General features: G+C 34.4%; 1 protein-coding gene and 1 pseudogene across 3 annotated transcripts; both read right to left on the bottom strand.

The window, feature by feature from the left end:
* Nucleotides 1-1,234: 1,234 nt before the first annotated feature.
* LOC122001454 (protein FATTY ACID EXPORT 3, chloroplastic-like) lies at nt 1,235-21,208 on the bottom strand. Of its 3 annotated transcripts, none has more exons than XM_042556198.1 (7): nt 20,949-21,208; nt 19,946-20,333; nt 19,616-19,783; nt 3,855-3,901; nt 3,685-3,722; nt 1,715-1,813; nt 1,235-1,614 (listed from the first exon to the last, which is right to left on the bottom strand). In XM_042556198.1, exons 1-6 carry the CDS (start codon nt 21,114-21,116, stop codon nt 1,729-1,731), a joined length of 894 nt encoding a protein of 297 aa, XP_042412132.1. In that variant the 5' UTR covers nt 21,117-21,208; the 3' UTR covers nt 1,235-1,614; nt 1,715-1,728. The 3 variants fall into 3 exon arrangements, with proteins under 3 accessions (XP_042412132.1, XP_042412133.1, XP_042412134.1); XM_042556199.1 differs by having other exon boundaries at nt 1,235-1,617; XM_042556200.1 differs by having other exon boundaries at nt 1,235-1,628.
* A 508-nt stretch (nt 21,209-21,716) lies between these two features.
* Nucleotides 21,717-26,259, bottom strand: part of LOC122001455 — a 28,406-nt pseudogene continuing 23,863 nt past the window's right edge.

Genomic DNA, 26,259 nt, shown 5'->3' on the forward strand with positions numbered 1-26,259 from the left:
AGCACAATGGATTTCAGACAAAATTGAACAACCAAAAAATTACTTCTCTTTTCAAAACTTTCACATGTTCACGTCAATTGACTCAAAATTTTCTAAGCAGACAACTTAACTAAAGGAAAGTGAAAGCAGGAAAAAAAAATAGATTAATCAATCTATTCTATTACCCTAATTTTTACTGATATAATCAAATATGTTCATAATCATATTACATATAACTCGATAAATTTATATATACATGAAAGGACACTTTAAATATTTTTAAGCACGTTTTACTATTGAGAGAAGAAAATAAACATATTAATCCGACCATTAGCTAACTAATTGATTACCTTAAACCAAAATTCTAAATTATATTTAGCACTAGAGCAAGCAAACACATTCTAGTTGAGTACCTCGCCTAGCCACAAGATTATTACAAACAAGTGTGTAATAGCTAGCTATTGGTAGATATCATTCATCAACAAGACATCTAGCTCAATCTTCAATAGTATAATATAAATCTCCTTTTCTAGTGAAAAAGAAACCTCACCAGGGCCACCTTTATGGCATTTTAGAAGATTACACATATAAATACTCTATATAGTCCACAGTTAGTAACCTCAAGTTATAACAACTTTGTGACTATTTCAACTGCGATTGTAGACAATGCAAATTCCGTAATAGAACATAACAAGGTCATTCAGTAAACACAGGAAAATCATTGGTATAAAAAAATTATTATTCACTAATTGATGCAACATACAAAAATCACAAACACGAAAAATCACTGAAGTTACGAGCTTTTATGCCATTTGACTTTTCTTCATGTTGTCCAACTCACGAGTCCTATTGATTTCCTTGGATGATAACAACATTCTACAACCTTCTCGGGGAAGAACATAGTCAGGATTTACTATCTTACAATAGGGAGAATTCAAATTTCAGGATTAAAGGGTGTTTTTAAGGAATGAAATGAGAATATAACCCAACAGATTTGTTAGTTATGGCTTTAGGTTTTTGAGATGAAAGGGGCAAGGACAGGATACTGAGATTGGAATGAGCCAACCATATTGTGCAGATATCAGGGAAAGTTGTGTGGCTTGGTGTCAAGAACTCAAAATCCAAATACATGGCTTAGGAAATTTGACACAGAAGAGTATCGACTAAAAATACTCAATGCTAAAAAAGAATCGAGGCATCTTATCATACCCCTATCTAACACTCATTGAAAGCACATATCTCAGCAATTCACAAGTGATACAATATCCTCTCGTCACCTCACCCTTCACTAGTCTGGAAAAAACAACATACTCTGGCAAACTCAGTCATTTTGAGTTAGTGCTCTATTAATGTTGAACATTAACATAAAAGAGCAAAATGTTTCAACTCCAAAGAGAAACTGCAACACCATTAACATGCAACTCAAAAGAAAAAGAATAGCTACCCTAACCCGACATATGGAATCATTTATGTATCATTGTATTACCCAACATCTGAGAGAGAGCATGATGCAACAATTCAAGAAACTTTCACAACCCCTGATGTCAACAAGCACAATCATCTGGTACGTACAGGAAGAGAAAGCAATGGCAGGTGACAGCATCTTTCTTTCAGAGTCATCTTCACTAATTCATCCTGCTAATTAGGATCTTCAGCTTATATATTATATTGTGTGCAAAAAGAATATAATGTCTATCCAAATGTACAAAGAAAATTATAAATGTAAATATCTAACCTCAACTGTGTCCGTTAGGCTTCTGAACTCTGCTCCACTTTTTCAGACTTGTTGAAGTCGGATGCAATTCTATAGACATAGAAACCCAGCATTGCCCCACTATTCACCAAATCCAAGATTGGTTATTATTTCCAAAAGCATCTCTCTCTCTCTCTCTCTCTCTCTCTCTCTCTCTCTATATATATATATATATATATATATACACTTTGATGCTAGCTATGCGTTGAGTGGTTTAATATATAAATATTTCAGTGGTTGAATTTTCAGTAAAAGACTGGAATATAAGCTGGTTTCAGGGGCTACAATGGCATATAATGATTTAATGCAACTCAGAAGAGCTATCCAATCTGCTCAGCTGATTTCTGGTAACAATGATTTTATAGAATGGAGATGGAATGCAAGTGGTTTATCCATAGTTCATTCAATGTACAAGTTGCTTGCAAATGGAGGTATATCATCAGAACTTTTCAGTAATATGTGGCAACATTCACTGTTAACAAAGTATAAGTAACAGTTTGGCTGATTATCAATGAGAAAATACTGATCAGACAGATTGCTGGAAGAGGTCTACTAGTAAAAGATTCAAGCTGTGGGATATGCAGAAGAAGTTTGAGACAAGATACCATTGTTTCTTACATGCACAGAGGCATGTAGAGGCTGGATGAATAATAAGCCAAATGGCAAGTTTTCCAATGGAACATGTTCTTTAAATAAGATAGCCACATCAAATTGAGTATGAAGCCATATATCTTAGAGGTTTGTGCCACGGCTTGCTCTGGAAATTATGGAGGTTTAGAAATAATAGGATATTTGAACCAAGGGAGAATGAAAGATTAGATCTATTTTTTTAATGGAGAAAACTGATGCAGGATTCAGAAATCAGATTCTGCAAATGAAGGAGAGGATGATGCATGTGATTATTATAATCTTCCTTTAGATGGTGTTGGAAGGTTAAAGATTAACATGAAAAGAGTGAAAAGGACTATGATCTTCTTTGAATCAAAGATGATCTCCTACTTTGTTACATCATATAAATATCATATTATTTTTTAAAAGTTTTGTCGAGTTTGGGAAAATTATTATGGATGCATTACTCTCATTACATAATATAACTGTTATGTTTTCTAATATTTTAGTAAGTGGATGAGATCAGGAGTAAAATATGGAGAATGTAATAGCTAAAGATTACATTTACATGTTACAGCATTTATCCAAAATTTACAGTTCCTTTGCCATGCAGAAAAATGTTATATCTAATTTTGATAGATGTAATGGCTTCTCAAATATATAAATGCTTTACTCATTAACAATTAGTTAGGGATCCCTTCAAAGGGATGATTATTAGAATTATGTGCTTCATATGTTCAAATGGATGGTTACTATAGTTATTAGAATTATGTACTTCATATGCTATATTAATCTGATTAGCAGTGTATATATTGTACATTATTAATCATGTACTTTGGTAAAATAATTTATTATCTAACTAGTAAGATAAAGTTATAATTTATAACATTGTGGGATATGTTTTTCTTTGTATTTTCTTTAAAAGAGACTTTTAAATTAAGAAAACAATATTATTGTTATGATTGTAACAACATTGTATGAGAGTATCTCTATAATTATAATATTAAATCCTTTGATGCATACTAAATGTTAGATGATTTGTTATCTTTGAAGCAACAAAAAAAAGTTATTCTTACTTCTTTTTTGTTAAAATGTTTTTCCATTATGAATGTTTAAAATATTTTACATACAAAAAAAATACATCTTTTGTTTTAGTTAATTGCACATTGGGCAACAATGCGGCTATAAACAAAAAACAATATATACAATTTTCTATTTTTTTCACTTATCAGGAATAGACTGAGAACAAGATATGGTAAGATTTCTTTGAAATTAAATGTTTCCATTGTTCCGAAAGTATTAGAACAACCACATAAATTCATTATGATTAAGTGCATGCTAACCTGATAAGAAGCATCAAACGATTTGAAAATAATCCCATCTGCATGATTGAATATAAACATATCATCAAAATTTTAATGAAAACTTGGATTTGTCCCAAAGGAATTGTAAAAATCATTATGAACTTATTATTAGCACGCCATTCTACCTGCATAACCAAACAAACATGTACCTGAGAACACAACTGCCAATGCTTGAAGAAAACAATTGTAGAAATTGCTGCAAGATGAGAGGGGCTGTTATTAGTACATGTGATTATGGAAATTAAAAACAATTTAAGATAAGTAGCAGTATTAGTTAAAAAAAATCAAGCAAGGAGTGACTAGAACCAGATCTAGAATAAGATTTGTTGAATACTTCCAAAGATTTCCTTAATTTTAGGGATTATGATTGATTTAGATTAGCTTGATTATAAGGATTAAGATTGATTATAATTAATGATTGATAGGCATACCATAATTATAGGATCCTCTTTCCCTCCTTATGTATATAAATATCTACATATAAATAGATTAGGTCATTGGAAATATATTATCTCTTTCTCTTTTATATAGCAAGTTCTCCTTCTTTGACCTTTTTTTTCTGCCGTCATTGCTATTGTTGTGCCTCCTACTACTATCAATGCCTCTTGTTGCCGATTTCGGTGTCGACATCCCTTGCTACTGGTTTCGGTGCCGACGTCCTTTGCTGCCGATTTCAGCGTCGAGGTCCCTTGCTGTCGATTTCAACACCGACGTCCTTTGCTGTCGATTTCGTCACCGTCCCTTGCTGCCGCCTTCTACTACGGCTGCTGTTGCCTGCTGCTGGATCAACCAACGCTGCCCTAATCTGCTACTACTCAAGTTCTATATCTAATTTTCTCCTATGATGAAGTCTTTAGATTCTAAACTCAATTTGGCTACCACTATTAAATTGAATGGGACCAATTATCTCTTGTGGTCACGTTCGTTTGAATTATTCCTTGAATCCCATAAGGAATGTTGTCCTGCCCTCCTGACCCTAAAGATCCGAAATATTCAGATTGGGTTTTAGACGATTATTCTGTTATGGCTTGGCTTCTCAATAATTAGGAGTCTGCGAGCACTAATGTTATGTTTGTGGAAACTGACAAGGAGATGTGGGATGCTTTACGGGATATGTATTCGAATAACAAGAACATTTCTCTGGTTTTCAAAGTATATGAAAAACTCTTCTCTCTTCATCGATGGTCAATCTGTTTGCGACTATTTTGCTACTCTTAAGGAGACTGCCAATGAAATTCTGTTATACCATCCGATCTCTTGTGACGCTCAAACTCGAAAGAATTAGTGGGAGAAGTTCTTAGTTGTGAAGTTCCTATCCGGTTTAGATTCCATTCTACAACCGGTTCGGGATAGTAATAGTAGTCGTGGTTGTGTTACCACTAGGAATAGTTGTCTTCACTGATCATTCTGTTAAATATAATAATCAAATAATAATTAAATAATATGGTTAATTGAGAAATAACCTTGCGGAAATTTTTTAGAAAGGATTTTTCTGAAATTTAAATGAACCTTTTAAAAAAATTATGGAGATAAATGGGATAAAAGGAAAGTCTGGCTATCTCATTTAAATGACAGAAGTTTATTTAATTAAAACCTAAAATGAATTTCCTTTTCCTCACCCGTGCCCTAAATCCATGCCGCCCCTCCCTCTTGGGCGACGCTCTCTTCGCGCGGTCGCCACCGTCGCGAGGGTCAACGCCGCCGGTTGTGCGAGAGCCGCCGGATTCGCCTCTTCACCGAGCCTCTTCCTTTCTACTCCCGATCCAGAGTCGACACCGCTACTCAGTGTGAGGCCAGCGCGACGACGCCGACGACGTCGACTGTTGCGAGAGCGCCGGTCTCCCTGTTGCGGTCGCCACTGCCTCACCTCTACTTGGACCCTGAGCAGAAGCCGAAACCGTCATGTCCACTGTCCGTGCCGTGAGAACTACGGGCACTGCTCCTTGCGCGCCTCACCCCTAAACCACCGCCAGTGACCAACCAACCGCCTGCGAATAGCCACAGATCTGCCGCCCCTCTTCATCGTTTCTCCCTCACATCGTGCGAGGCTAGCCCAGCGACGCCATTGACCTAGACACTACAGTGGTGCGACCTACCACGGCTCTGAGCAACCGTGGCAATTGCTGTGATTTGCCCTGCCTCAGTTGGGCGCCGCTTCATCTGATCAGCAGCAGCTGCCGACCCTCCATTGCCTACCCCATTCCATTGTACAACCGGAACCGGAAGAGAAGCCGTAGGGTAGTGAATTTCTTTACCCTATAGTTCTATTTGTTTAGTTTGATTTATGTTACAATTTGATTTGAGGAATATTACGGAGGAGTTAGATCGCTCACATGATGTTAATCTCAATTTAGTAGATTAGATTGATCACTTGTTGATAGGAGTTGATTTCACCATGTTCCTAGGGTTTATTGGAATCTCATGATTTAGGTGAAGAATTGGGTAACGATCATTCATTATTTCAACAGTGATTTGGATTTAGGAGTGTAAATAAATTAAGTCGTTCATGAGTTATTCGAAATTCGATTCGATAAAAGTTCGTTTGAACTCGTTTAATAAGGTTCGTTAAGATAAATAAATCAAATTCAAGTTTCATAATATTCGACTCGTTAGCTCGTGAACATGTGTTAAGTTCATAAATCAACTTTTAATTAAAAAAAATTATATTTTTGATATTGAATTTATAGATTTTATTCTCCACTCATGAAATATATAGACAAATATATTAAATTTATTTATTTGAATGAAATTATAAATTTTAAAATAAATATTATAATTTTTTCTAAATATATAATTTAATTTTTAATGAATATTTAAATTTATAATTTATATTTAGTAAGCTCGTTTAGGTTCGATAAAAGTTCGAATAAGTTCATGAGTCATGAATATATTCGTTAAATAAAGCTTGAGTTCAGCTCGATTATAAACGAGTCAAACTCAAACATTCAAGAGTTCGACTCAGTTTGACTCAATTACACCCCTATTTGAATTTATGTTTATTGCTTTGAAGATATTGATTAGTTGGTTAACCATTAATTATATATTTATTAGTTGATTGATGATAATTTGATGGATTAGTTGATACAATTAATTAAATTTGGATCTGATTAAACTAAGGGATGATTAATTTAGTTGTGAATTAATGTGATATGTAATTGAATTAGAGATTGGTTTGATTAAATACTGGATTAGTTAATAAATCATGTATTTGGAGAATTATCAATCTGGATTAATTAAAGAGTAATTGATAGATGGATTAATAGATGGATAAATTAATCAGTTGGTTAAAGATCAATATAGTAGTTGGTTAAAGATCAATATAGTATCTGATCTCATTATTCCAAAGGTTAATAGTCGTCCGTGATTTACCTCCTTCGTGTTGGTCCTGGGACGGGTTGGCGGAGGCACTGGGGGCGAACGTATTCGCCTTTTGCCACCAATGTAGTACCTGATCTATTAATTTCATAGGATGAATTAATTGGTGTTACCTAATTAGATTAGGATTAGATTTTGCTACTTGGTTTATGATAGAACTTAGCTATAATATGTATCCTGTGATACAGGACACTGATACGAAACGAGCATTTTAATATGAGGATAGTTTCAGCACGGTCTATATTTAAGGTGGGTACTTTTTCCCTTACTTTCATAGTTCATTGACTCTAGTGCATGACTTATTATTCTGATTGATAGTTGTATTTATCTTGACTCTATTCGCTCTTGCTTCTTGAGTTTGATCTTTTATTATTTGATTTTGTATATTGATTTATTTTGATATCCATACAATCTCGTTGTTATCCATTCTATTTATGACCATTTATGCTTGTATTATTATGCTAGTGACACTATACCGTGGCATAACTGAAAAATATTGAACTAAGTTACCAACTTGATATTTATTCATTCCTGTGTATTAGTAGGACCATACCGTATTGTAGGATATCGAGTATCCTACTAAACTTTGTTTGTTATTTATGTTCATGCCTAAATGCTAGTGAGGTTAGACCCACATTGTTATACCCTATCGATCATTGTCTCTCATCCGTGGTTAAGAGAGTCGTCAGCGACCGTTGATATATCTTGTCGATCATCGTCTCTCATTCGTGGTTGAGAGAGTCATAAGTGATCATGATACGTACGATTGCCCATAAGACATTCGTGGTAGCGAGTTCACGTGCAGTCCATAGCTAAATAGTTACGTATATATCATGTCTGCCCACCAGATCATTCGTGGTAGCGAGTTCGTCCACAGACAATGACTATTTGCTTACCCTGACTGTCCACAGGACTATCCATGATAGAGCATTCTCCTGCAGTCAGTGATTGTTATTTACTTACCCAGACTGCCCACAGAACCATCCATGGTAGAATATTCTCCTGTAGTCATTGCTTGTTATTTACTTACCAGACTGCTCACGGGGCCATCCGTGGTAGAGTGTTCTCCTGCAGTCAGTGTTTGTTATATGTTTGCTATATGTTGGTCATGTATTTATTCGTGCAGAAAGGGATGTACTATAGGTTCTCCTGATTTATTGGTTAGATTTGGTTGAGCAGGTTAGTGTGTTATATTATTGATTATGTTGTCGGTTAGCCGATTATTATTTTGGTGCTCCTATCTTTGAAGTAAGTATTTTACCTGAGACTGCATTATTTGATTTCCTTATAGTACTATTATTCACTATCTATGTTATACCCACAGGATTTTTTTTGTACTCACTACCCCTTACTTTCCCTTTATTTCTAAGTTAGCAGCTAGAGGGTGTGTCATGTCACTCAGAGGTCTTGACTGTCGGTCCCACACCACACTCGAGATTGTATTTTCCACATTATGTCTTGCTATTTTGTATTTACATTTGGTTTTGATTCGTGGATTTTAGTCGTCTAGTGTATCTGTATTCAGTTGTGATATTTATTGTGTTAAGTCATGTTGACACGCAGTTTATTTATGTTTTTTATATTGTGTGGGATTGTGTAAATCTCTATATTGCATAGTTGGTTATCTTTTATCTTCCGTTGTGTTTATTTCCAACTTTGTGGGTTATATTATGTTGTATTGTACATTGTCACTAGGAGGTACCATCTATTCTGTTGGACAATTATACCTCTGGGGTGTGACACGTTCCAACCATGCCTTCAAGAAGTGTTGGGCAAAATTTGGTAAACATGACTAGGCTAATAATACATCTACCAAACTATCGACTCCATCACTAGATACTGGCAATCATGATGATATGGTCTCTATTTTTCGTACTGAATATAAGAAATTGTTTCGCTCTTCTACAAGCATTCCCTCTGTCAATGTTATCTCATCCTCTCCAGGTGTGTTTGCTATGTCTTGTGATAAGTCTTGGATGTTGGATTCTAGTACATCTGCTCGTATTACTAGTAACAAATATGTTTTCTCTTCCTCTTTTATTTTATCATCTTTATCCTCTGTCCGTCTAGCCAATAGTACCTATTATCTGATTATGAGAAGAGGTGTTGTCAGACCCATTACCAATGCTCTCTTTTCACCTAAATTTCCTATTAGTTTATTGCCTATAAGCTGGCAAACAAAAGCTCGCAACTAATCTATATCTTTTTATCCATCCTATTGTATTTTTCAGGACTTGCATACGAAGAATAATTGGTGGACATGAGAATAATGACATATACTATCTAGATTCAGTTACACCTGTAAGTTCCTGGGCACTCTCAACAACTATCTCCTTATCAGTGGTATTGTATTCTATGTCACTCATCTTCTTTTGCTCTTGAAAGTTTAGTTCTCATTCTGTCTATTAATCCAATGTGAGTCCTATGAGTTGATAAACATAGTTCTTTTGCATTTGAACTTGTCCATTGTGATGGTTGGGGACTTAGTAGAGTTGAGTCGAGAGGAGGTTTTCAGTATTTTATAATTTTTGTTGATGACTATTCTCGCGCGACTTAGTTGTATTTACTCAAAAATAAAGTGAGGTTTCTAAGGTGTTAGCATCATTTTATAATGAAATGAAAACTCAATATTATGTTACCTTGCGCATTCTTCGTATCGATAATGCACTTGATTTCATTCAGAAAACATTGTCTACATTCTGTGATTCTCATGGTATAATTCATAAACCACTTGTTTATACACATCCCAACAAAATGGAGTTGTTGAACGTAAGCACCATCATATGTTAGATTAACTCGTACTCTTATTTGTCACATGCATGTTTCTAAGTTTTTGTGGGGTGATGTTGTTCTCACAGCTTGCTTTCTCATAAATAGGATGTCGTCTACTGTGTTACATGGGGATATCCCCTTCTCTTATTTTCATCTTGATATATTTCTTTTCTCTATGTCTCCTCGTATATTTGGTTGTGTTTATTTGATTCATAATTTTACTCTTGGCTTGGATAAATTATCTTCTCGCTCTATTAAATGTATCATACTTAGATATTCTCTCACACAAAAAAGGATATCATATTATTACACCTGTACTAATGCTAGGTTTTCTAAGCCTCAACCATACTCTTCCCATCAAACAGTGTAAATCAGATCATTTTGTGTTTGAACAACAGAGCACAAATGAGATTATCGTTCTTATTGTTTATGTTGATGATATCCTAATTTCTGACGGTGATATATGTGGGATAGACAAAGTTAAGAAGTATTTGCAATAACACTTTGTGACGAGGGATATGGGGCATCCTAAGTATTTCTTGGGAATTAAAATTACTCATAACAAATCTGGAGTTTTATTATGCCACCAGAAGTATACTATATATTTACTCAAAAAAACTGGATTGCTTGGAATGAAATCGGTTGATACGTCTATGGATATCAATTCAAGTGTTTAGGATGATACTGGAGAGTTCTTTGAGGATGATGTAAAATATAGGCGGCTTGTTGGAAACTTATCTATTTAACAATAACGAAACCTGACATCTCCTTTACAGTTGAAATATTCAGTTGTTTTGTGGATAAACCAAAGCAAGTTCATTGAGATGCCGCTATCAAGATTCTTAAGTACATTAAGAAATCTCCCGAAAAAGAGTTGTCATTTGAGAGAAATTGACACCTAAAGATTGAAACTTATTCTAATATCGACTATGCTGGATCTAAAATCAACCGACGATCTAGTTTTGGGTATTGCACTTATCTAGGGGGAAATCTAGTAACATAGCCTAGTAAGAAACAACTGGTGTTGCCAGATCGACTGTCGACTGTCGAAGTCAAATACAATCATGGCTCACACTGTAACTAAGAAGTTATAGCGAAAGAATTTGCTTGAAGAATTAAGGTTCACCTACAATGAACCACTGCCAATGTACTGCGATAATTAAGCAGTTATTCACATTACAAGTAACCTAATTTCTTATGATAGGTTTAAGTATATTGAGGTTGGTTGACTATCACTTTATTCGTGAGTATGTAATAAGTTAAAAAATTATCACTCCGTTCATATCATCATCCAACCAAGTTATTGATGTCTTCACTAAAGCATTAAGAGGAAAACGATTCTCAGAACTTTATGACAAGCTGGATATGATCGACATATATACTCCAGCTTGAGGGGAAGTATTAAATACTTCCAAAGATCTCTTAATTGTAGGGATTATGATTGATTTAAATTAGCTTAATTATAAAGATTAAAATTAATTATAATTAATGATTGATAGGTGTACCATAATTATATGATCATTTTTCTCTGTATATAAATATCTATATAAACAGATTAAATCATTAAATTCATTTTCCCTTATTTTCTAAATCATCAAAGGATCGTTTCATTTTTACTGTCATTTAAAAGAAATTAAATTGACCGTCCAACTAGTCTAATCCTACACTCAGGTAGTAGTTTTGGTTAGAACTTTTAAAAAGGGCAAAGTGATACCAATTCTAATATAAAATTTTAAAAAGTACTAGATTAATTTTTAAAAAGACATAAAAATATAAATTTTAATATATATTATAAAATCTTAAAATATAAAATTTTAAGAAAGAAAGTAACAAAGAACAAAATAATATAAATTTTCCATAATTATTTTAAAATTGTAACATGCATTGTAATATAAAAAATTATCAAAAAATACAAAAAAAGTTTTAAAAATATTCTCACAAAATGTAAAATTTTGGTAATATAGATCAAAGTGATACAAATTATTTTTTATTAAAAAAATGAAGTGAAATATAAATTTAAAAAATGATATGTTTGGTCAGAATTGATTATATAATAATTTTGGCCAAAAACATGAGTTGCATGGTCACAATTGGCGAAATCTAATGGTCTTCTAGAGCGCATGGATATATTCGAATTGAATTTAGAAAAAGACTCAAAATGAATTGGGCCAAAGCTACCTATCCATTTAGTCTCCTAAAGTCCATAGAGAGCATGGATGAGCAACCGGAGAGGGGCACCAACCAAACGGAGGAACAAGTCGACGGCACACGCAGCCATGACGCGGCACGGAGGCAACCCCCGGTGCCGAACATATGATTGGTTCGAAGGGGTCACTTGAGATCGACCAACCTTACGGAGGGACAAGCCGAATGCACACACAACCATAGACCGATCGACACGAGGGCAACCCAAGATGTCGGGGCATTTTTGGTCATCGACCAACCTTGCGAAGGGACGAAGCCGACGGAACCCGCATATCTAAAGAGTGGCACGGGGGCAACCCCCGGTGCCAGGCATATGGCTCAAAGGGGCCATTCAGGTTGACATTTTTTGTCAACGACCAACCTTGCGAAGGGACGAGGCGACGGAACCCGAATATCTATAGAGCGGCACGGGGGCAGCTCCCGGTGCCAGGCATTTGGTTCAAAGGAGCCGCTCAAGGTGACATTTTTTGCCAAGCACCAACCATGCCAAGGGACAAGCCGACGGGCGCATGCACCTATAGAGCGGCACGGGGGGCAGCCCCCGGTGCCAGACATTTGGTTCAAAGAGGCCGTTCAGGTTGACATTTTTTGCCAAGCACCAACCATGCCAAGGGATAAGCCGACGGCCGCATGCACCTATAGAGCGGCACGGAGGCAGCCCTCGGTGCCAGGCATTTGGTTCAAAGGGGTCGTTCAGGATGACATTTTTTGTCAACCACCAACCATGCCAAGGGACAAGTCGACGGGCGCATGCACCTATAGAGCAGCACGGGGGCAACCCCTGGTGCCGGATGGGTCTAGTAGGTAGCACATGAGATGTTGCCATAATCAAGTTTGGGGTTCGAATCTCGACAAAGTCGAAGTAAATACCTCCCTTATGTGCTAGTTACTATTCTAAAAGATAGTAGCCACCCGTGATTTACCTTCTTCGTGTTGACCTTGGGACAGATTGATAGAGATATTGGGACGAACATAGTCACCTTTTGCCGCAATAGAGAGCATGGGTGAACTTCAATCGGCTCCTACAATGCATACATTGCATGGGTGGCTATCAATTCAAATTCAAAAAGCACAAAAAGGGAAAAAAAAAAAAACTCAAGTTAAAACTTCTACATTGTCATTTTGAGTGTCAACGGTGCCCTAGTGTTCATCTATAGTATTTTATCTATCCAGTATAAAAAATTCTCATAAATGACTGCCAAAATTGTAATTTTTGTTCGGTCACTTTGTAAATATGAGTGCTTAAATAGCCTCTTAGAGTGCATTTATCTATTAAAATTCAAAAAAGACCCCAAAAAAACGCCACGTATCATTTTTGGCCAAAAGTGTTACATGGCCACTTTGAAAGTCAATTCAAATCCAATCAACTTATATTGTTGCACATTTATTTCTTTCCAATCACTTCCTTCAGTGCATCTGTCAATTCAAATTAAAGAATATATAAAAAAATAGTCATGTAGCCAAGCTAAAATTTTTACATATTATTTTTAAGGTGTTAATTTGGTCGTTTTAAAAGTATAAGTTAACTCTAATAAATTCTTAGACTGCATTTATCTAATCAATTTAAAATTTGAGGAAGACCATATTTTAGCCAATTTTGACCAAAAATATATTTTATAATCATATTTCATGTTATGTTTTGAAGACTCCTAAACTTATAGAAATTGAATGACTTTGATTTCTATTACTCTTTTAGAAAACTTTATATTTTGAATTTTTTTCAAATTATAATTTTTTTAAAACTTTTAGTTTTTTTTTGTTAATTTTAAATTTGTAATATATATATATATATATATATATATATATATATATATATATATATATATATATATATATATATATTGATATTTTTTAAAAAAATATATATACCTCATGTAATAATTTTAAACATGTAATGTTTTTTAAAACTTATGGTAGATTTATAACTTTTTTAATAATATTTTGATATCTTTAAAAAATTTATAACTGTGAGTTTGCTTAGGCATGTATCTTAGCTAAAGTTGCAGCAGTTTAGGTGAGTTTACATGTTAAATTTGACAAAAGAACTAGGTGGGATGCCATTTAGAAATCAAAATGCTTCTTTGATGATTTGAATAAAAAGGAGTGGCCCTCTATTTTTTTCCCCCCATAAGATCAATACCATAATGAATTTATCATAGAGATGGTAATGAAAATGAATTAATAATTATTTATAATAGTTAATAAATTAAGTTGTTCACTTACTGTTTCTGCTCAACAAGTCTCTTCTGCATGAGAATGGTGTGAATGAGACACTAGAAATAGAAAAAAGTATTGATTCTTCTCAAGTTAAAATAGATTCTTGTTTGCTGATTGAAACAAGGTGATTATAGTGCAAAGTAAACGTGCATATATGTGGATACCATTGCTATGCATTTTTATTTGAAGTTATAAAACTTGTCTCCCCATTCTTCGACTAAAAATCTCAGAGGCTCATTTAAGTTCTAAGCATTAGAGCTTTAGGTAACTTAAGTGATGATAAACTGGCACCTCGAATACCAATAGGGACTTGAAATCAATTGGTATAGATGCAAGTGTTAGAATTGTAACACTTGGTTTACTCTTAAGATCACATGGCATTAACATCTTCAAAGGAAACTTCTTGTTGCGGTTTGTTACGGGCCAGGCTTTCACATAAGAGTTTTTATCATATGCAAGAGGTAGGAAAGATCTAAAATGACCAACTTCATTATAAATTAATTTACTATAACAACAATAACAACCAAGGCTTATCCCACTAGGTGGGGTCGGCTATATAGATCCTTTTACGTCATTGAGGTCTATCTCCTACTATATCATCATCTATACTTACATAAATTTTATTTTATTTTATTATTGTTAACCAAGTCTTTTTTAATTTTCCTCTTGTTTGATATACATGTTTGTCATAGTTTCACATCACCTAACTGGAACATTTATTGGTCATCTAAGTACATGTCCGTATCATCTTAAACATTTCTCAGAGTTTTCCCTCGATAGATGCAACTCCGATTTTCTCTCTAATACTCTTATTTCTTATTATGTCCATTCTTATATGTCCACACATCTACCTTAACATCCTCATCTCTGCAACTCTCATCTTCTGCTCATATGCTCGAGTCATAACCCAACATTCAACTCCATATAACATAACAGGTCTAACTGCAATTTTATAGAATTTTCCTTTAAGTTTTAGAGGTACTTTACGATCACATAAAACACTTGACGTTCTCCTTCATTTCAACCATCCTGCTTGTATTCTATGTAAGACATCTTTCAATCCCTTCATCATTTTGCAAAAATGATCCTAAATATCTAAAGCTCTCGGTTTTGGGCAACTCATCATCTCCTATTTTAACAATTTCTCATTATATCTAATATTGCTAAACTTAAATTTCATATATTCTGTCTTTATTCTACTAAGCCTAAAACCTTTCTCTTCTAGAATTTTCCACCAAAATTCTAGTTTAGAATTACTCTTTCACGTGTTTCATCTATCAAAATAATATCATTTGCAAACAACATAACCACGATATTGTGTCTTGAATGTGTGCAGTGAGTTCTACTGGTATAATTTTCACTAACAGTCCAACTCAGGTTTTAATGAATGACAAGTGAGTTATATTAGGTTTTTATGTGATCTAATTATTTTACCAAGTGTGTAAGAGTTGACGGGTCTAAAGGATCTGACACTAGACAGAAATCCAACTAAGTCTGAGGACCTGATAGTTGGTGTGAAACTCAGATAGGTCAAAGCGCCGACCTGATATCTAACAAGAAGTTTGGTTGGATCCGCGAGACCTGACGACTAACAGAAGTCTAGTTGGGTCTGCGGACCTGGCAACTAGTATAAAGGCCAGGTGAGTCAAGAGGCTAGTCGACAAACTGTAAGTTGGTAAGTTAGGTAAGTCACTGGAGGAGAGTAACATAGTGAGGACGCATTCCGGTTAAGGGACAGCAGGCGTTGATTCAATTTAGGTCCATTTTGGATCCCTAACTTAAGACTTTGACTAGTTCCTGGTCTAGGGAGGACAGGAGCTAATTATTATTACTCATTATTATTGTGCTAACACTTATCTTGCAGATTATTATTTAGTTTATTGGACTAACACATTTTGCAAGGCAAGAAGAGCACAAAAAGCCTCGGGTGAACAATACCCGAGGCACCTTCAAGCATTGGAAGGCGTCTTAACACTGTTTATAGAAGGCGTCTTCCGCAAGATAAAATTCTGACCTCTTCGGCGATAAGGATCAGCTTTTTTTAGGATAAGTTTTACACGTTGGAGGTGCCTTCAACCCTATAGAAGGTGCCTCCCATAGCCTTTATAAGAGCATCTCGACCAAGCTTCAAAGAACAACTCATACACAAGATTCTACGCATCCGATTGACGTTCCGACTGCTTCGGCTTCTTGCTATAACTCTGCTACAACGCTGCTACACCCATCTACCGCTAAGAAGCCGTCCAAACACTAAGTTCGAGCCGACCGACTCAAAAAAAAGTGTTTGGTAACTTTAAATTCTGTACTTAATTATTGCAAAAAGGACAAGTGTAGTGTGTTGCACATGTTTCGACTTTCTTTTGTACTCGATTCTCTCTTTCGGTGGTTCCAAAAGAGCTATTTTAGTGGATTACCCATCGATAAGTTCGCAGGACCTAGGTCTTGGAGTAGAAGTCGCTAAAGGCTTCAAACCAAATAAAATCAGTCGTGTCTGTCTTTGTCTTCTTACTTATTTCTTTTTTGTCAAAACCACGTGATTCATCCCCCCTTGCCCTCACGTCCGACTCGATCCAGTTCATCCATAATTAGTATAAAAAGATAAGGACTTAAAGTTGATCCTTGATGTAATCCTATCTTTATTGAAAATATTTCAATTACTATGCCCGAAGTTTTTACTCTAATCGTTACATCCTCGTGCATATCCTTAATTAGTTCAATATATGTTATACTAACACCTCTCTTTTCTAGAATTCTATATATAATTTCTCTTGAAACTCTATCATAAGCTTTTTTAAGTCTATGAATGCCATGTGCAGATCTTATTTTTGCTCTCGATATTTTTCAATTAATTATTTAATAAAATATATAGCTTCTATTGTCAACCTTCCAAGCATAAACCCAAATTGATTTTCGATAACCGTAGTCTCCTTCCTTAATCTTTTTTCTATTACTTTTTATCAAAGTTTCATGATATGACTTATTAGTTTAATACCCCTATAGTTTGCACAATTTTATACATCTCCTTTATTCTTATATAAGAGAACTAGAGTACTTACCCTCCGTTGATTAGACATTTTTTTAGTTTTCAATATCATGTTAAATAATTTTATAAGTCATTCAATATCTTGCTTCCCTAAACACGTCCATACCTCTATCGAAATATTATCTAGTCCAACAACTTTTCCATTAGGCATCTCATCTAAAGTTTATTCTAATTCTGAAGTTAGAATTCTAGGATAAAAAAATTAAATTTTTATACTCATTTGATCTACTTAAATTACTTAAGTTAAGTTAGTCACGTAAACCTTCATTAAAAAGTTGATGAAAATATCTCTTCCATCACTCTTTTATTTCTTCATCGTTTACTAGTACTCTATTATATTCATCTTTAATATATTTTATTTAAATAAGATCTCTAGTCTTCCTTCCACTCACTTTAGCTATTCTATAAATGTTTCTTTCCCCTTCTTTTGTATCTAATTTTGATATAATAATTCAAAAGTTTTATTTTTTTTGCTTCATTCACTACTTTCTTAGTCTATTTCTTGAGTATTATATTTTTTTTAAGTTTTTCTCATTCTTACAAATATATAATTTCTTATAAACTGTTCATTTTTTCTTCACTTTCTCTTATACTTTCTCATTCCACCATCAAGATTCCTTATTTAGTTGTGCATGCCCCTTTAACTCACCAACTACACTTTTAGCTACTATTTTTAACGTTAATACCATCTTATTCCATGTCATATTAGAGTCACCATATATTTCACCTAATACTTATACTCCTACCATCTCCTTAAATATATTTTGCTTCTCATCTTTTAACTTCCACCACTTAATTCTAGAAGTCGTACATATTTTCTTGCTGTTGATATTATATTTGAGGCGTATATCCAACACTACTAACTTATGTAGGGTAGTTAAGCTTTCTTTAGGGATGACCTTGCAATCTTTGTAAATCTATCTTTCTTCCTAACCATAAAAAAGTTAATTTGCGATTTATTATTCTCACTTTTGAACGTGACTAAGTGTTCTTCTCTTTTCTTAAAAAATGTATTAGCTAATATAAAATCATATGTTATCGCAAAATCTAATATAGTTTTTCTTTCTTCATTTCTCATTCCAAACTCATAACCTCATGTATCCTCTTATATTCCTCATTTTTTACTTCAACATGTCCATTAGATCACTTCTTATTAAAATCATTTCATTTGACAGAATATTTTATAATATTTCATCTAAGTCATCCTAAAACCTTGATTTAGTAGTTTCATCTAATCCTACATGCGATGCACATACGCTAATTATGTTTATAGTTTCTTTCGCTGCTATTATCTTAAGGGCTATAATTATATCCCTTTTCTAATTACTATTACAACTTCATCCTTTAACGAACTATCTACAATAATACTCACTTTACTTCTTGCTTTACTCTTTCCTTGTAACATAACTTAAAACTCAAATCCTCTATCAGTTTTGCCTTCTCGCCTACTATTTTTGTCTCTTATACACATAAAATACTAATTCTTCTCATAATTATCGTCGTATCTACTACCTCCATTGATTTATCAGTGAGAGTTCCTATGTTCTATGTTCCCTGTTCCAAATCTTATATTAGTAGTTTTCTTATGATATTTGTTCTTATCTAACATATGATGTGAGAACTCTTGCCTATTTAACACTACACCTAAGTTCTCGTGGAGATGTAGCGGTCCTTGCCGTTATATTACAATCGGACCCTGCAACGCAAACTCTTGCATATTTAGAACTACACCTGAGTTCTGGAGATGTAACGGTCTTTGTCAAGACGTTACAGTCAAACCCTGCAATCCGTTCCTTCCAGGGAACAACGTAGAATTAGCACAATAGTTTAATGGATCCATTCATTGAATATTTGTCATAGTTTTAACACTGGCGCAACTCTCCTCCTTTATCGAGGCTTGGGATCGGTCATAATTGGTTTGTCAAGGGAGGACTTTTTATAAATTAATTTACTAAAAATTAAAAAATATTATAAAAAATTCAGATGCTTTCAGTTTAAATGCGATTCATGATGTGAGTAACTTAAGGACTTCAGTACCATAAAGTAAGTTGAAAGGAAACGTAGACAATAATCAGCACTATACAAATGTAGGCAAGAACAATACAGCTAATAATGAATCCATCTTTGTTAATCAATAAGAGAATGCCACTCAGAAAAGTTACTAATAAAAATTGAGGAGATAAAAAATGCACCAAATAGTTGTTACCAGCTACAGCAGTGAGAATGCGAGCCAATCAAAGCAACAATTTGATCCTAAAAAATAATGAGAATGATACCGGATGATGGAAAACAACTTACCAGTTTGCCCGATCAAAAGAAGAGGTGTTGCTTTTCCATTCTTCCATGACCTCATGCTTGACACACTCAAAGCCAAAATGGCACTGCCAAGAATCACACCAAACCGGATGGCAGGAATGCTTCCAGTGAGCATGAAATATAAGAAACCACCAATGGAGAGAAAACAACCTGCATAGGATTTTGTTTCCATTGTTTTTAAAACTCTACTAGAGAAGATGACTGCAAAAGAAGGCTACAAGTATTGATAATACTAATAAAGATCTGAACTCAATCACTAGGCAAAAGAACATCACAGCAAAATCATATATGAATACCAGTCTTATTGCATACCATAGGGTATTCCAAGATAAAACTCTCTGATTGAGTAAATGGCAGTGGTTTTATCCCGTGAAGCATAAGCCTCTGTAATTTCCTTAATTAAATCAGGATAATTTTTTTCAGTGGCAGAAAGATACTCTTGCCCTTCTTTTGACATGTCTTGAGCAAGTATACTTAGATCTTTTTGTGCTCTATCAGCTTGAATCTTCAGCTTCTCAGCTTTGTCCGTCAACATTTCCATAATTTTCTTCGAATAAACTGCATATGCTTTTTCTGAGACAGCTTTGACTTTTAAGGCTTCCACCTTGAACCGATTGAGTGCCTCTTTCCATTGTTCTTGTGAGAATCCAGAGTTTTTGTTCACGTCATCATCATCCTTCTCCAGTTCAATATCCAAATGCTTCACACCAGAATTAAGACATTTAGCATTTCATATGCATTATAAAACAGATAGCATTCGAACAAACCCAAGTGTAAAGCAATACAAATAGGATTAACAGTCCCCTGTATTTTTCTGTTGAGTTGTACAAGCGTTGTAACTTGTTGTTTGACGCTTTTTTATAATGTCCACAAAATATTTTAGATCCTAAATGTTCCAGTCACAGTCTCGGAATTTTAGCAGATTCTTTTAATTTTTTACCAAACTACTCAATAGGCTTCTAAAATTTCCATCTTTAGGTCTTCCCATTCTTTTTCATATGCCTAAGGCCTGAAATCTTTTCCATCATGTCAAGTAACCACGAAACTGTGACTACTTCAGAATCAAGATCGAGCAATAACACTTGAACAAAAAGCCAGACACAGAATCTACATTACCTAATCTTTTCAGGAAACGGAAAAAAACTACATTGCCTAAGAATTGATAGCACAAAACTAATTAGCATAAAAAAAGAGAAATAATAAGGGACAAAAACATCAGCACAATAGCAAATGTTGATGATGATGATGAGCAGAGTAGAGTAAAAACATGGGATGGGAGAGCTAGAAACATTAAACATGCTTTAGTTCAGCTTACCGGTTCCTCATGAGAAGCCGATAGAACGACGTACTTCTTCGGGCGCCTGTCGGCGGGCACGAGACGAGCTCTCTTGGCCAGGCCCAAGCCGCGGGGGGCTACCCGGGCAATGTAGAGAGTAGCGCTAGGGTTCCGGAAGAGAAGAAAGCCGGGAGGAAAGGCAGCCATTGGCGACTACTGGTGGGAAGAGATGGCGTAGACACCCGAGGAATGACGCCAACGTGCAAAATTATATTGGTGAATTAGTTACGACTCTCTTCATTTATTTTTCGTCGACGGTTTGAACTTTTATTTATATACACGTCAGAGAAGAGACCAACCGCCAACGTGACTTTCAGGGCAGTGAAGGTGACCACGTAAAATGTAGTTCGGCTGACGTGTGCAAAAGTTGGACTGAAAAAAATTACTAAAGATAATTTACACGAAAAAGAAAAATAGAAAACAGTTCGAAATTCCCAGTTTATACCAAATTGTCATTGGAAGCGATCTTGCATAGTTATTATGAAAAATGAACAAAAACACCAGAATCTTCATTGAACAGTTGACCGAAACACAAAGGGATGGATAATAATACGGAAAGGGAAGGACGCGAAACAAGAAAAGAATTGATCCACTCTTTCTTTAGCTCCTCGAGCTGAGATCTGAAGCAAAGCATATATCCTTCCCTGTTTAGTGGCGGAAGGAAAATTTGGTACCTTTTCGTGCAAAATAACCGGAACAAATTGGATGAAAATGGAACTGAAAATGCTAAACTTTCACATCCAAACATTTACTCCCAGAGAAATTATTTATTTGGAAATTGAGCATGACATTCCAACATTATCTCATGAGAAGCTACTATAGTGTGCTCTCGAATATGGTCTCTCAGAATATACCACAAAAGTATTACCAACATGTTGTGTTGCCTAAGATTGTAGCGATTGTAGCAGCGTGAAAGCTTAGAGCCAACGTGATTGCTGATGCGAGTTTCGTTGATTCTATTTTATGCTTGCCTTGGTGATGGAAGACTTGCAAGGACCTGCAGATGTCATGAATGCTATTCCCTTGAAAGTTGCCACGCCTTCCTCATTGGTGTAGAGATGCTAGATCAAATGCAAACATTTCATGAATCAGCGTCGATACCAAAATCAAAAACAAAAGTCAGCTCAGTTCACCAAGGGAAAAGATCACAAATTATAAAGAGATAGAATGCAAGAGTGCGTGCAAGTTTTTAAATCTATCACCAACAGTTTTCAGATTTTAATAAATCTGAGACCTTCACTTTCAACAATTACATTGCCTCCTTCCAATATTGTAATGATTTTATTACCGAAAAAATTTGAGGCAATGATAAATGATCAGCAAATTGTCATGTATTAATAATTTCTAAAATTATTTAAATTTCATATCAATTTTTACTAGTACTTCCAATTTTTTAGCAAATTGTGTTTAAAATTTTGAAACAATGAGTGAGGCAAGGCAATCCATCTTCATCGGAAAAAATAAAGTGTCATTCAATGAGTTCAAGTAGAAAATATGACAGATTAGTTGCAATATTAAAAATGATATTTATGATTCCTAGAGGCAATTAGGTTGTAATAAATCTGTTTACACGTCAACACACAGGTTTTTATAACTGCATTAGATCGATTGTACTATATGCTACTTAACCAAAAACATGTTTGAAGCAATTCATTTTAGCTTTAAAAAAGCATACTAAAGGCTTCGAGTCTCGATAAGAATAATCTAGTCTTTTTCCACTTAGAATATTTTTTAGATTATATCACATTAAAACCACCTTGATGATATCATCAACCAATTTACTCAACATTAATTTCTATATATAGTTCTCTCTCACCAATTCATGACCACTTTTTAAAAAAAAAAGGATTAAGTTTGAGCCATTAAAAAATATTTAGAAAGAAGGTTAATTTTGCTATATCAAGGATGCTTGGAGGTAAATTTCTCAATTGAAGCACTAGAGTTTGATAGATTTTCCAGTTGACAACCTATGTTTCTCTTTTCCCAAATCACACTCCCTAAATTTACATTTTCCCTAAATCAGATAGTAAGGGTATTTTCAGGATATAAAAAGAGGTACTTGATTTGAAAAAGAAACAACATAGAATGCAATTTATATTTTTCCCAAATCACATATTAAGGGTATTTTTGGGATATAAAAAGTGGATATGATTGATTTGGGGAAAAAAAAGACAATATAGCGTGTGATGCATGAAAATATGAAACTTAGGTGACGCTTTGAGAATTTTCTCAATTAGTGATTAACCTAAAAGAATTGATCAACAGGTAAACAAGGGGAGAAACATGAAAAAAAAAAAAGAAGCAAGGATTGAAGATAGAAACATTTGATCATCATGGTCCTCGAATGTCTAGAAAGGATATCAAATGGGTAATAAGAAAATTCTTCTCTTAATCATCTTCTATGGATGAGTCAAACAAGCTAACCATGAAATTACTCTCAATCTCCAAACCTTGCTGATATTTAGTTTAGTTTGTGAAGTGGTACTAATAAAATAAGAGTAGAAGTTAGCTTGCTAGACAAAAAAGATTTTCACCTCTCCTCAATATTGCATATTGTCATTTGTGACAGCAGTCAAGATTGCTATCTGGATTTTGGGTTCTATCTCATGTAGGACTTGAATTAGGTCGGGATCTTACAAACTTACACTCCAACCCTATTCCTACTTAGTGTTCCTACAAGAATATACGTATAGAAATAATTTTAAAGATTGATGTTTACTATAGATATATTTTTTCTGTATCCTATCATTTGGAAAAAATTTCAACAATACAAAATTATTTTTAACTCCTAGGTAAGAGAATCCTAAGTTGCTACTTGCCATAGAAATATAAAGACTATGAATTGGTCCCCTCGGGACGGGCAGTTGGCTAGCGCATGGTAGTGTTGTCACCATGAGATTAGGGGTCAAATCCCAACTAGTAACCAGGTGTCTATCCTCCCCCATACACTATTTAACTGTCTGAGGCTAGTAGTCATCCGTGATTTACGTCTTCCGTGTTGAGCTAGAACGGATTGGCGGCAGGCGAGCAATCGCCTTTGCCACCATAAAAGATTATGAATTATATCATATTTACTGTTTGAATCATTTTATTTATGATTCATGATATTAGAATAATAATGTTTAAAATGATCATACTAATGTCATACATTGAACTTCATATCCACTGTAAGTTGTAAAAAGTCAAAATAAAGTTCTAGAATATTTTAATTAAATTATCAGATCTTATGATACTACCATCTACCCTCTAATCCTAAGGTATGAGCCTATGGACCACTTCTCATTATAACCTTGGTTGCATTCGTAATAAATGTTGTTGTATGTCCTCTCGGAACGGTCTAGTGGCTAACGCATGAGGTGCTGCCACCATGAGATCTAGGATTCAAATCTTGGCATAGCCGAGATAAATGCTTCCCTCATGTGCCAGTCATTATTCCAAAGGCTAGTAGTCACCCGTGATTTACCGTCTCCATGTTAGCCTTGGGATCGGTAGTGGGGGCGTTGGGGGCGAGCGTAGTCACCTTTTGCCATCACAATAAATGTTGTTGTATAGTTAGAGGTTTTTTATAACTTTAGTTTGTACTCAAGGCAATTGTTTTAAGAACAATATGGCTGAAATAACCCATTTTGTATGTCATGGTGGTTCTACCATAATCATCTTTGTCATCACTATATCCTATTCCAATGGCGATGCAGACCAAATAGAACTTGATATATCTTTCCTTTTGCTCCTCTTAAGACCATAATGTATTCAGCATTTAAGACTATCATGTCAAGATGCAATTTGCATAAATATAATCAAATATGTAAAGCCAGAATATGGCACAGAACCACAGAAGGCACATAATAATAAGACCAATGTCATGTAGGCATCAGATCGTAGAAACATACAGGTGTAATCTTTTCCAATTGCTTTTTCTTTGGATTTAGCACATCCTCTGGCTTACCATCATACCTAGACAGAATAGATGCAGAATAAGTACATAAAAAACAAGGAATAAAAGCATTAGATACTGAAAATCCCATAAAAGAGAGTGGATGTGTGATTCTGACAGAGAACCAGTAACAAACATGAATAAAGTTTTTAACGTGAAAAGAAAACAGCACTTGCAGATTCAAATGGAAAATAAAAATACAATTAGTTTTACATTTCTTTTTGTCGATTTTCAACATAGGGCATATTTATAGTAAAACTATCAAAAGTGGCACATGTTACACAGAGATATCAGGTCATTTGATCCTTTTTCAAATTTCGTTTAGGCTCTGCTTCATATAAAGAAAAAAAAAATTGGAAAAAAGTTGAGAAACATTTTCAATCTAACTGTTTCTTTGGAGACAAGAAAAGGAGGAAAACTTAATTTTTAAACTTTTATTTGTTAAAAACATATCAAAAACATTAATCAAAATAAATTTGAAAAAAAATATATATTTTTGAATTTTTTTTAAGATTAGATTTGAATTTCATTGCATGCACAAACAAGTTTCCACCAAATTGAATGGAAGAAATACATAGGAAAACTAAAAACATATCTGCCCCGTTGCCTCCTTTCCTCCCTCTTTTTCCACGATGTGAAATGAAGCGAAAGTGTCGATGGAAAAATCTCTTTGACACCTAATTTCTTTTGAATTCTAAAGGAAACAAGTTATTAGGGCAAATTATATCTACAACACTTTTAGTTCAGCATTACATGTAATCCCATCTTTTCCAAAATATTCATTTAATCCATAGTATTAATTAATTCAATCCAATTTAATATAAACTAATACTTTGTCCTTTATTCTTAATGATCATTTGTAGATAAAAGATCCTTTTAAAATATAGTGTGTATTAACTTATGTTAAATAAGTGAAATTATGGACTAAAGGGAAGAAACAAGTTAAAGGTACATGAAAATGGCAATAGAACTACAATGCAGATAATTTCCCCTTCTTTTAATACATCAGACCAGCATTAGAAAACTGGCTAGTAATTTGAATGTAAGTAATGAATTCTAATGTCAAGGTCCAACAGGGGAATGATGAAACAAGCAGTACAACAACAAAAAAACACCAATGTCGGGTCCCAAGCCTAGATGAAAATGGTTGAGAATTGTGTTAGGTTGTCAGCCAACATCAAATACTGCAAATATTCTATGAATGAAACAAGCAGTAGCGTGTATCTAAATATATCTGAATATACAAGCAGGTATATCTCATAGTGATCTGATCTGAATGATGACAATAACAATCACCCACATCAAAGCTGACAGACCATTGTACATTAAGCTGTCCTTCTATCAAATTTTGCTGTT

The sequence above is a fragment of the Zingiber officinale genome, chromosome 7A (assembly GCF_018446385.1).
Source record: "Zingiber officinale cultivar Zhangliang chromosome 7A, Zo_v1.1, whole genome shotgun sequence".
NCBI lineage: Eukaryota > Viridiplantae > Streptophyta > Magnoliopsida > Zingiberales > Zingiberaceae > Zingiber > Zingiber officinale.